This window comes from Chelonia mydas, chromosome 7 (genome assembly GCF_015237465.2).
Source record: "Chelonia mydas isolate rCheMyd1 chromosome 7, rCheMyd1.pri.v2, whole genome shotgun sequence".
NCBI classification, from domain to species: domain Eukaryota; kingdom Metazoa; phylum Chordata; order Testudines; family Cheloniidae; genus Chelonia; species Chelonia mydas.
Window position 1 is genome coordinate 86,995,378 of NC_057853.1, and position 12,710 is coordinate 87,008,087.

General features: G+C 40.1%; 1 protein-coding gene across 1 annotated transcript in view; it reads left to right on the plus strand.

Annotated features, from left to right (window-relative positions):
- Window positions 1–12,710, plus strand: part of PCDH15 (protocadherin related 15) — a 665,248-nt gene that overhangs the window by 538,942 nt on the left and 113,596 nt on the right. Inside the window, exons 24-25 of the mRNA XM_043551059.1 lie at window positions 8,890–8,999; window positions 11,481–11,621. Coding sequence (XP_043406994.1) covers window positions 8,890–8,999; window positions 11,481–11,621 — 251 coding nt within the window. The remainder of the gene's footprint in view (window positions 1–8,889; window positions 9,000–11,480; window positions 11,622–12,710) is intronic.

The window sequence follows — 12,710 nt, forward strand, 5'->3', positions numbered from 1 at the left end:
ACTTTTATTTATTTCTCTTTTACTACTGCAGTCAGAATATATAAAACCTTCTGCAGCTTTTGCAGATTTTAAAAATCCAAATGCACAGTCAAGAAGTTCACTGTTTGTGTTTGGAAACCTTTTTTCCAGCTGACAATTAAAAAATATATATATTTTGCTTAAGATGATACGTTGTGGGTTGGCTTATCTTAGTTGAGGCACTGTGATGGTTTGTACAGAATGGATCTTCCAACAGAAGACTACATTAATGCAAGACAGTTTATGTTTTAAATAATCTCTTCCATGAAAGCATTATAAAACATTTTTCTGTGAAAGCAGAATAGACAAGATGTTTTGTAGAGATGGGCACAATACATGAAAGCATGAAGCGCATATTGCATATAAAGAGGGAGTAATATAAACTAAAATATAGCTGACAGTTAAAAGTAGCAATGGAAGAGAATGTAGGATCCATCTGAGAGTGATAGGAATGGGACAGGTTAACTTTCTGTTAAAGACATTTTAAACTGGTCAGGCTAAAGATGTTCCCTTCATTATGTAGGAGTGATTTAAAAAACTCTGTAAATTTAAATGTTTATTTCTGAGATAGATAATTAGACATTTTTAAACCAACACAAAACAACAAAGTACAGAAGGCTAAAAATCCATTTGTACAATACAAAATATGCACACAGCTTTATTGCACTTTAGCGTTACGCCTAATTTTCAATTTATTTTTGGTTCTGCTGCTCTTCAGCTTAATCCTTGATCAAATCTTATGCCCATGCTCTTCTGGATAGAAGAATTTCATGGTAAATTCGCAGTGCATTAGGTGGCAGACAAATTGAAAAACAGGCTTAGTGTCCTCCTAGACAATCTACCACAGAAAGAGAAAGAAGGCAAAATACGGGATTGAGGAAAATGGGGGCTGCGGGAAGGGCGGCCAGCACGTTGCTTGGCCCGCACCGCTTCCTGCAGTCCCCATTGGCGTGGAGAGGCGAACCACCGCCAGTGGGAGCCGCGATCGGCCGAACCTGCAGACGCGGCAGGTAAACAAACCGGTCCAGTGTGCCGGGGGCTTTCCCTGAACAAGCGGTGGACCGGCTTTGAGAACCACTGCCCTGGGAGACTATCTTTGCCAACCAGGCAAGCTTCTCTTTGTGATAGATTGTCCCTTACACCAAAAATCACAGCAATATTCAGGTTATTCTTAGTCCCAAAGGGCCGGTGACTTACCCCATGTCAATTGTATTGCAGAACTCAAACCAAAGACAACACTTGTAGTCAATCTATAACAAATTATCTAAAGATTTATTAACTAGGAAAAATAAATTGGAGTTGTTTACAAGGCTAAAGCAGGTAAACATACACACACAAATGAGATCGTCTTAGGTTCCAAAAGATGATAGTACTGCTATAATGTGCAAGCTTTATATGTCTGTTAGGGATAACCCAGACAAAACAGCTGGGGGTCTTTTGCTTATGCTTAGTGATTCTTGTTGCTTTAGAGTCCAAGCAGGGGAAATACCCTAGTTTCTCCTCGTCAGGGATTTTTATGCCCTTTTTCCCAGAGTCCAAGCTTATGGAATGAGTTCAGGCACAGGTCTCCTCTTCCTGGAGGCAGTGAGGAATGCAATTAACCATGGGAGGTGGGTTGCATAGGGTGGGGGTGGCTGTGCCTCCCCAAACAGCCAGCCATAGCCCCACCTCCTGCTTAGCACTGCTCTCTGCGTGCAGCTCTGAGGCCAGTCCTCCAGCTCTCTGGTTGGGCCTGCGGAAGCTGGGGCCATGCGCCACCCACCTTCCCAGCACTCCAGAGCTGGGGAGGCTGTGACCGCCCATCCTCCTGTGCTCCGGGGCTGGGCGGGCTGCGGCCTCCCATGCTCTGTAGCTGGGGAGGCTGGGGCCATGCACCGCCCACCTTCCCACACTGCAGGGCTGGGGGGGCAGAAGGGCAGGGGCAGGGGCGGGTCTGGGGGCTAGCCTCCTCCAGCTGGCAATTCACAGGCCACCCATGCAATCAACAAAGTTTCTGTTCTTTGATGTCTCACAATGATTCATTTGGTCTCAAAGGCCTTCTCCTTTGGCAAGACCTAACATCGTCTGTAGGTAGCCAGCATTTGCATTAGAGAAGGCTTTTCTCCTGTTTGATAAGTTCTACAGTTGCAGAGGTTTACAATGTAAACACTTAATATAACAGGTTTCAGAGTAGCAACCGTGTTAGTCTGTATTCGCAAAAAGAAAAAAGAACAGGAGTACTTGTGGCACCTTAGAGATTAACAAATTTATTTGAGCATAAGCTTTCATGAGCTATTGCATCCGATGAAGTGAGCTGTAGCTCACGAAAGCTTATGCTCAAATAAATTTGTTAGTCTCTAAGGTGCCACAAGTACTCATTTTCTTTTTACTTAATATAACATATGTAGCCCTGATGTAAAGTTATAGGTGAGATCATTGCATGCAGCATCATACAAGCATTTCATCAGGTCTAAATACTAAAGATATTTCTACCAACTTACCATCTACTTTAGCAACGCTAACACATGGGTAAACCAAATTGCCTGGTTGTTGGTGTTCATTGAGGATTAGGGGCCTTGCCATAAACTGGCACCTGGTCTGGCACCATCACAAACTATATCATTGACCATACACTATCAGTGGAATTCCTCCACTTCCCTGGCAAGGGAAGGATTTCCCAAGTAGAAATCTGTACTTGCCAATTGAACTGGCTTTTAAGGTTGCTTTGTGATATAGAGTGGCTATGAAGGGGTATAGTAACCCACACTGGCCAGGAAGGGTTAGTGAGCTACTGTGGGCTCTACCAGCTTCGCTCTGCTAAACTCACAACAGGTGCCAGACTTGGAGGGAGGTGTTAAAAAGGGGTGAGCACAGCTCATTTGGGTTGACCAGGAAGGAGATCAGGTCTTCATCTCTCTGGCTGAGAGAGAAAGGAATGGCTTGAGATCCAGCTCCCTGCCAGAGCTTCCCTAAAGGAAGGTAGGCCTGATGTGGGACTATTGTGTAATTTGTCATTAGTAACTTCATAGAATAGCAGGGTTGGAAGGGACTTCAGTCCAACCCCCTGCTTAAAGCAGGACCAATCCCCAATTTTTGCCCCAGATCCATAAATGGCCCCCTCTAGGACTGAACTCACAACCCTGGGTTTAGCAGGCCAATGCTCAAACCACTGAGCTATCCCTCTGCCCCCCGCCTTATCTGCTGGTGCTGAGTAACTCTGCTGCAGGTGTTATCCAGCCTAAGGGGATGGCAGCTTAGTAATAGACCTTTTGTTTCTTTACACCTGAGTGAGGACCTGGTAGAGAGTTGTCCTGAGCCCAGAAGTGACCCAGTCACAGTGGCTCAAAACATTTTAACTGTGTAAAAGATCTAGCTTCATGAATACAGCTACACAGACTTTGGAGGTAGAGAAGCATTATAACTAATACTATATTACCCAGCTTGCACCTCAGAAGAGGGTAATTTTCAGGAAAAATTCTGTTTACTGTGAATGAAGCAGATTTTTGTTTTGCCTTATTTAAATGGCAGTTGTTCAAAGCAGTCTGAGTGTTTTATATTGTCAGAATAAATCCCAGAAAGAAGTATTGGTGGCACTTAGAAAGATTAGATTGCAGGTAAAGTGGCTGACGTATGTGATAAATGCAGTTATACTAAAACTCTTATGGTATATAAGGAGTTTATCACTAAGTTTATGACTTATGTTTATGACTATAACCATTACATGTGTCGTTCTTTGTGTGTATCTGGATATATGGGTACGTAACACTAGGAGACAGTGGAATATTTCAAATAATGTATTTAGGAAAAGGATATATAGATATATAGTATATACCAGTAGATGTCATTTCTGAGGGACAGGTTTGAGAGACAGGTGCTTTAGAATTCTCTTGTTGTTGTTGGCAATGCCATACGTGTTGTGTAGATGAACAAAGAACTTAATTTTCTTAATTTAGAATAATTTTTGACTACTCAATTCAAATTTAGGGGGGAAAAACCCCTGAGTTTGTTACTTTATATTCATACAGCCCTTTGCACTTATGTAGACCATTCCCACCAAGTATCTCAAAGCACTTTACAAATATTAATGTGATGGATGAAGACAAACAACATTGTTGTTAGGTAGGTAGGTAAGGTTTTCATTTGCAGATGGAAAACCTGAGGCACAGAGACATGAAGGCCCATATCCTCAAAGCCATTTAATCTGAATCTTAGTCATGTGCTTTAGCCACATGACTGTTCTTCCCCTTCTAGTATTGTATTTGTATTGTAAATTGCAGACCAGGTGGGTTAGACAGGATCATGAAACATAACTACTGTTGTGTCTTAACTTGCAAATACATAATTGTCCCTTTTTCTCTAAATAATTTTAAACTAGTGAATAAAGATGCCTCTCCCTACTGCCAAATTAATTTCACACTGAATTTATTTCCCAAGTGAAAACAATGCTTCTACTGTACATTTTAGTCTTAAAAATGGAAAATAATGTATTTATCTCTAAAGACGGGGTATTATAGCTGAAGTACAGGGCAAAGAACAGTATTTTATCATCTGAGTTCTTCTGTCCTTTACCAATTCACTTATCCGTAGTTCAGCAAAAGGTTCTTAAGAGACCCACTGTATGTTCTAATTGAACTGATGTATTGCTCTTTGCACCTGATCACCTTAGTTAAATCAGGGAAATGAAATCAATGAGGTGCAATTACTGGAAGGTTACAAAGAACGTGAATTCCCGTGGTTCTATCTCCACTTCCTTCAAATTCTCTCATATTGAAAACAAAAGCAGCTTCCTAATTGGTATTGATTTGTCAAACCATTGAATTCAGCAATGTCAGAATGGAAGTTACGAGATTGTGTCTCTGTTGTTGTTTCTTGGGAGGAGGGGCCGGGGTGGTGGTTAAAGTACTAAAACCGAGTTGGGACCAAATGTAGGTTTTTTAGATAAGAAATCTTGTATTTTTCACAGATTTCAATTGTGTGCATTTTGAAGAAAGAGGGTTGCCAAGGAGTCTAATGTAACATAAAATAGATTTTAATTTCATCACTATCCTACATTGATGAACACAATAAATAAACTGAATTTTAAACTGCATGAAAATTGGTTTGATTGTCTTTTTCCGTGTCACTAAGACCAATCTAAAAATGTACATTCATAATAATTATGCAGATCTAGCTTTAGTGGTTTAGTAAAACAGATAGTTATAATGACTTTAATTTCTATAGTGGATAGCACACTTCCTGTAGAAAGACTGGAACCATGTTCTGTGTGTATGTGTCTTTGTAATTCTGGCAAACATCCCATCTTATATGAAAAATGCATACCGTAAGTCAGAAGCCCAGGTTAAATTGTTGGCATCCCAGTATATAATTGTTAAGTGATGGTCAGGTTTCAGTAGTTAAGGTTGCAAACAGGGGTGCAATTAAAGAATGCAATTTTCAATCCTTCTATAGCTTTGAATAGAAAACATGGTGTGGGCTAAAACTTCTAAGATGATTCTGAAAACAGGAGAATTTTTGAAAAAATATCATCTGAAATTAGTGTTGCAGTAATTGTAGACCACAGCCAGAATTTTCAAACCTGGGTCCCTAAAGTTAGGCTTCTAAATAAAGGCGTCCTAATTTTCAGAGGTGCTGAGCATCTACAGATCCCAGTGAAATGTCGCTGAACGTCCACTTTTATTTATGTGCCTAACTTTAAATAGCCAAGTTCAAATTTTATTTGTCTATATCACGAGTAGAATAAAAAGTGTGAGACTAGAAAGGAAAATATTTTTATTAAAGATCCAAATATCAAAACTTGTGGATGAATGCAAAAATCTGCTGCTGCCTGTCCTGTGGCCAGTGGCCCTTAAGGAAAGATCAGGGCCCAAATGACCCATGATGACCCTGTGGGGAATACCTGGGGGCAATCAGGTGCTCCAGGTTGCATGCTCTAGCTAATTAGAAATGGAGCAGCTGAGTTGAAAAAAAAACAGCTAGAACAGTATAAAAAAGAAGTTGCCAGAGGGTGGGGAGGAAGGAAGGAGTCTCTAGAGAAGCCTTGTGGTAGTTGGAGGAAACTACAGGATGTGGAATAAGCCTTGAGTGAGGGCTTGAAATTGACAGTAAAAACTCCAAAAGAACTGTCAGGGTCCCTGCAGAAGGGAAACAGTGGGGAGCTCCTGTCAGTAAGGTACAGGAAAAGAGCTAGTGTCTTCTTCTTGACTAGATAGGAGCCAGGCTGAAGCCGTAGGCCTAGAAAGGGAGTAGGAAGATGAAGAGTGTTAATTTAATTTAATTTAGTGGGGGCTCGGGGCTCTCAGCTCCACAGAGCTGACAGCTTGCAAGCCCCATGTAACCACCCTATAGCCCCCAGTTTGAGAACCCCTGGTAGCAGAACAGAAGAGTGAACCCTAGTGTGGATGGGGTGGAGCAGCTAAATCTGTGAGGCAGGAGGGGCTGCTGGTGATTTACTGATGAGAGGACACTAGAAGAAGAATACAGCTCTGGTGAGGAGGAAGCTGAAGCCTGGGACTATATCTATATTGGTTATTAATGAATAAAGTCTGTTGGTAACAAAAAAATAATGAAAAAGGAGTTATGGAAGGTAAAGTCTGACCCAGGACTAATTTATATAGCCAAAAGGGGAAACTGAGGCACATGTCCCGAGACCTGGGCTTGTGACACTGACACTTTATTTGCTCATATTCAGAGTGAATATTACCTCGTCTTTTGCTGAACGTTGCTGTTGAGTTTACTTCCAATATCTCTCTAAATTTATTGAAAGGAAGCTGTTTAAATTACGTTAGCACTGATTCCGTAGTTAAAAGTGAAGGATAGCTCCGCACTACTTCCTCCTTTACTTTTACTGGGGAAGGAAGCTCTGTGGCACTTATCAGTTGTTCTCAAAATGTTCCTGTAATTCTTGTGATTGGGTGAGGAGGGTTCTGCTGTAGATTATATAGTCATGTTGTTTTTCGTAAAAGTGTCACTCATGACACTCTTTTTATAGAGATAATGTACTAAATGTCCTAAAATTTGGACAGGGAGGTGTCTGAGCGTGGAAGTTTATTTACTGTGTATCAGGAGGCAGCTAGTTAATTACATATAGTAAAATGAGCAGTTTAGATATGAGATATAATTACATATAGTAAAATGAGCTGTCTAGATATAAGATACTAAGTGTTTCAAGGCTACAAAAACAAGGACAGGTGCCTGTTGGTGGAATATCATTTACAAAACAAAAGAATAATTAAACTTACATACAGATGAATGCCCAGAGAGATGTTCAAAGTGTAAGCTTCTCCTTTATTCTCAGCCGGCTAACTGATAGGTCTCAAAATGTAACCGTAAACAGGGAATCATCATGAATTGGGGGTATTTCCAATGGGTTCCCACAGGGATCGATTCTTCCCCTATGCTATTTAACATTTTTGTCAGTGACTGGAAAGAAAACATAAAATGATCAACAATAAAGTTTGCACATGACAAACAAATTAGGGGTGTAATAGATAATGAAGAGCACAGATCATTTATTCAGAGTGATCAAGATCACCTAGTAAACTGGGTGTAAGCAAACAATATGTGTTTTAATATGGCTAAATATAAATGTATATGCCTATGAACAATAAATGTAGGGCATATTTATAGGATGGTGGACTCTATCCTGGGAAGCAGAGACTCTGAGAAAGATTTTGGGGGGCAGAGGTGAATAGTCAGCTAAATATAGGCTCAAATGTGACGTTGTGGTCAAAAGAGGTAATTTGATACTGGAATGCGTAAACATGGGAATCTTGAGTAGGAGTAGAGAGGTTATTTTAGCTCTGTATTTGCCAGTGGTCTGACTGCTATGGAATACTATGTCCAGATCTGGTGCCCTCGGTTCAAGAAGGATGTTGATAAATTGGAGAGGGTTCAGAGAAGAGCCACAAGAAAGATTAAAGGATTAGACATCATGCCTTATAGTGATAAACTAAATAGATTTATCTCATTTAATCTAACAAAGAGAAGGTTAAGTGATTACTTGATCATACTATATAAGTATCTATGTGAGGAACATATATGCAGTTATGAGCTCTTCTATCTAGCAGAGAAAGGTATAACACAATCCAATGTCTGGAAGTTGAAACTAGACAAATTCAGACTGGAAATAAAGTCTAAAATTTTAACTGTGAGGGTAATTAACCATTGGGATAACTTACTAAGGGATGTTGTGGTCTCTCCATCATTGACAATTTTTAAATCAAGATAGGATATTTTTCTAAAAGAATTGCTCTAGTAATTATTTTGAGGACGTTCTATGGCCTGTGTTATATAGGAGGTCAGATTATGTGATCACAATGGTCCTTTCTTGCCTTGGAATCTATGAATTTGTGGATGTGGAAGAGGAGATAGTTTTCACATGTATAACTTTAATTGTGTGACCTTTTCCACTGACTTCACTAGGATTACTCATGAGCTTATGTGCATGCTTAAATGCTTTGCTGAATTGAGGTCTAAATGCAGGAAGCAGTGGATTTCCTGAAAAGCATCTTGTTTTTTATAAAATTACTAATGTAGGAACCTTTCCCCACATGCATTTCTAGCAGGTGTCATTTTCATTTAGCAGAGCATCTCTCTATAAAGTGCCTTTTTTGGTGATAACTATTGGTTGATTTCTTCCAGGTGGTGAGTATTCTTAGCTCCTGCTATCTTTATCCACTATTTTTCTCTTTCTTATACCTTGAGGATGTGTTATATCCTCACATTGTCATATTTCATGTTAGCTATCTTAATTTCCAGTAGACAGTCAATACTGCTGCAAGGATTACACTCTGCCATGTTAATCAGGTCCTCAATTGTCATCCTGCTGTGGCAACCTAATAGTTGGGGAGAAATGCTAATATAGAGAATAAATGTGTCAATCCGATTCTGCAGACCCCCGCCAGTGAGTGAAGGTGCACCCAAAGGAACTCTGATTGCTGTCGTAACTGCTGCTGCCTTGAATCAGACTATTGTATATTCAATTGTTTCAGGAAATGAAGATGGTAAGTAAGAGTATCTCAATAAAGTTGCAGATTATGCTGTGTGGTACATTCATTAAATGTAAACAATTTCAGGAAGTGGTGTGTATATATAAATAAAACAGCCAGTGCTAAATCCTGCCTCACCCAAGCCAAGCCCAAGTAGCAGCTCCTGCTGCCATTACCTTGCTTTCATAAACCTGCTGCACCCTGCCTATGCAGCAGAACTGAATTTGATGCCCTTTAGGGCTGAGGAAAAGGAAGCAGAGTTTGCTCCTTAAAATGTAAGAGAGATTTTTCTATAGCTCAGTAAGTACTCTAGCTAAAATGTCGGAAGTTGTTTCTTTGGTTCTCCATTGTGTTATATACATGTCAATTGATATTAGATTCTTCAGTTGTGTCATAAAAATATATATAATGTGCTTTTGAGTATGCTTTAAATGGAATCAGCCTAAATCTATCCTTTGTATAATTGGGATGCTCACTACCCCTGCAATGTGATTTGTATTGATTATCATATATTGTATCATGAACACTTGAAAAATATCATAGAGCCACATAATAATCCCTTTCATGAAGAAATCTCACTTGAAAAATCTCCGTGCAGTATTTTCAAGGCATCATCCCCCTAGGTGAATGGGCTTGTGGCTGAACAGAAGGTACAGGAAGGAATAGTGTAAGTTCATTGATGATCCTAAATTCACAACAAAATCCAGTTGCAATACTACTGTCTTTTGGTTGTCCATGAAAACGGCTAGTCTACCAAACTGGTTCCTGCTGTATGCAGTGTAGCTGTGGCCATCACTGGATATTAGAGGGACAAGATGGGTGGGGTAATATTTTTATATTACCTTGTCTCTCTAAACTGCTCTCTGGCACCCCTATTCATCCTGCCAGTATGTCTCACTGTTGGTCATTCTGCCACAGGTGACCTGGCTATGGCTTCATACTGTGCTTCCTCTCCTGGGAGCAGATGTAAGACATTGAATGGGATTTAATGTTAGTGACCCTCAAGTATTCACATATTGTGGATTTTCTGACAGGTAATCTTGAGGTCTGCCACATAGAGCAGCTGATCCTCAGAACTATCTTCTGGCCAGCTCTGCCAATAAAATGGTGCAGAACCCCAACTGCACAGCGTTCAAATAGAATTGCTTCTGACCTATCTCATGGCTGGGATGAAAGTGTATATATAGTGTAGTATTGTAGTCATGTCATGATCATGGTTGGAATGGAAGTGATGATGGGAGATTTATATGCCCCTGGGGAAGTTCAGCCCTCTTCTTGCACACTGATAAAACCTCTCTGTCAGGGATAACATATCCCTGCCTTATCACCCAGCATTCCATATCACCCAGCACCCCACTGCTGAAAAAGGAACACACTTGATCAACTCAACTAGGATATATTTTCATGTAATGAAATATTAGACTTGTGTTACTTGGTTGCAGTAGAGAAGCTTGCAAAAAGATTTGCCATAACTTGAGTCAGTTCCAGTTTCTTTCAGATTAGCCAGATGACTGTTTCACTTCTTGTTGTGGACAAAGGCGGATTTGGGGTTTGTCGGCCCTGGGCCAGAGCAAGTGAGGGTCCCTCCCCACCACTTCTGCCTGCACTCCCTCTCCCCGCGCTCCTGCCGAGGAAATGGAATTGGGGCGTGGAAGCTTGCATTCCTCCCCCCCGGCTCACCTCGCCTGGCACTCCTGCCAGGAAGCAGGGTCAGCTCATGGGGGCTTTGCCCACTCCCCAGCAGGAGCTCCAGGCAGGCGGAGTGCAGCAAGCCCCCGTGACCTGACCCTGCTCCTCAGCAGGAGTGCTGCACGGGCACCCATTTTTCCGAGGCCCCCCAGTTGGCCATGGCCCCTGGGGACGGGCCCCGCTGGCTCAGCAGCTCATCTGTCACTTGTGGACTATTCCCTTGCCATAGCTGAATCCACTTCTCTTCTTCTGACTTGCCAATGATCTACAAACAAAAATTACACGCCGACTTAAATGCACATGTTAAGACCTTTTCTATTTCCATTCTGTGCCCTGGGCCTTCTAGAGTGACAACTATGAATGTCAAGTCTGCAAGTCATGGCTATCAACAGAGCTGTAGGTTGAATTGGTGGTACCGATACTGAGCTACTTACAGAGAAGTCTTATTTGTTTTAATATACTGTAGACTGGCGTTAACCTTCTCCCAGCTGTGGGAATAGTTAATATATCCAGATAGTTTTTTCAGCTTGCCCTGAAGTTTGTTGTTCCAGAACCAGATTCCAGTACCCACATCAGCAGTTTGCCCTTTTCATGAGAACAATAACAAATTCAGCTGGGGAGATGGACTATGGAGGCCTTAGGGTGGTGAAGGCTTCGATCCCTCAACCCCATGTCGTAGGAAACAGGAATGAATAATGTCTTTACAAGAATGGAAATACGTAATCTTAAAGATTTTGAGGAAACATCCTATTAGTATCTACAGGTTTTAGAAAGTTACTTGTTTGTTTGTTTTTTGCTGGATTCCAGATGTGTTTGACATTAATAACAGAACGGGTGTTATCTTCATTAAAAAGCCTCTTGACTATGAAAGTGTGAAAAGCTATGAAGTTCGGGTACAAGCAGACTCACTACAAGTGGTTCGATCCAATCTACGTGTCCCTTCCAAAAGTAAGTTGTATTTCATGTATTTTCAAAAATATAAACATATTTAATTTAATAAAACTACGTTTTGAGAATAAATAATGTTACTGTGTAACTTCATCTTGCAGGGTATTGATAACCATTCACTCTAACCAGTTATATAATAATTTTGTGTTGCTTTATTTTCACGATGTATGTAGATAGTGATACCAAGTAAATCATAAAATATGTATTAAAGCCTCCCTAGTAGTGTCTTTTCCTAGGAATGGGATCCATGGAAGAGATAATAATGCCTAATTACTAATTATATCCATGGTATACATTTGTAACTTTCATTATCCACAGGAAAACAGGCCTCCGAGAGTTGTAATTATCCTGAATATTAATTCAGTTTCTCCTTTTAATTGAAACATAAAACCCATCAAAACCTCTCTGAAGCAAAGTTTAAGAATATTTTTTTCAGATAAAATATACAACCCAAATACACACAACTCACCATTTCTGCAGGGCTGATACTTGTTTGCAGAGGAGATTGATGGGTTCTAAAGTTCTCTGATGCAACTTGTAAACTTATCTCTAGGTGAAACTTCAAAGTGGAGCCAATTTTTTAATATCAATCAGGTAAAAAAAATTAACACCAATAATATTATTTTTACTCCAAAAATATGAATCATAATCTATCCAAAACGACATGTCTCCTACTGGAAATGCTAAATATAACTGGTAAGCAACATCCAATAATCAGTTAGCAAATTTCATGGTCCCTTTTTTTTTTTTTTTAATAGCACCTATTCTGTACACTGATTGAGAACACCTTTACAGTATGCTCTTTATTTTGGTAGGGTTTTAAGAAATATAGTTCTGAAAAATAAGAACTTTGGTAGGAACTTCTAAATGCTCATAATAATAACATTGCATAAGAGAAGTTGTGTTAACTGGTAAATTTAAATGATTAAAGCTTATGATAGTTTAACTTGTCACATTCTTCTTATTTCACCACAATTAACTAAACTTAATGGGCAAAAACAATAGAATAGTTTGCTGGACTTTCCACTATTATGAGAAGGCAGGGAATGTGTGCTATGTACAGGCTCTGTTTTTCTTTATGGCTGAGAA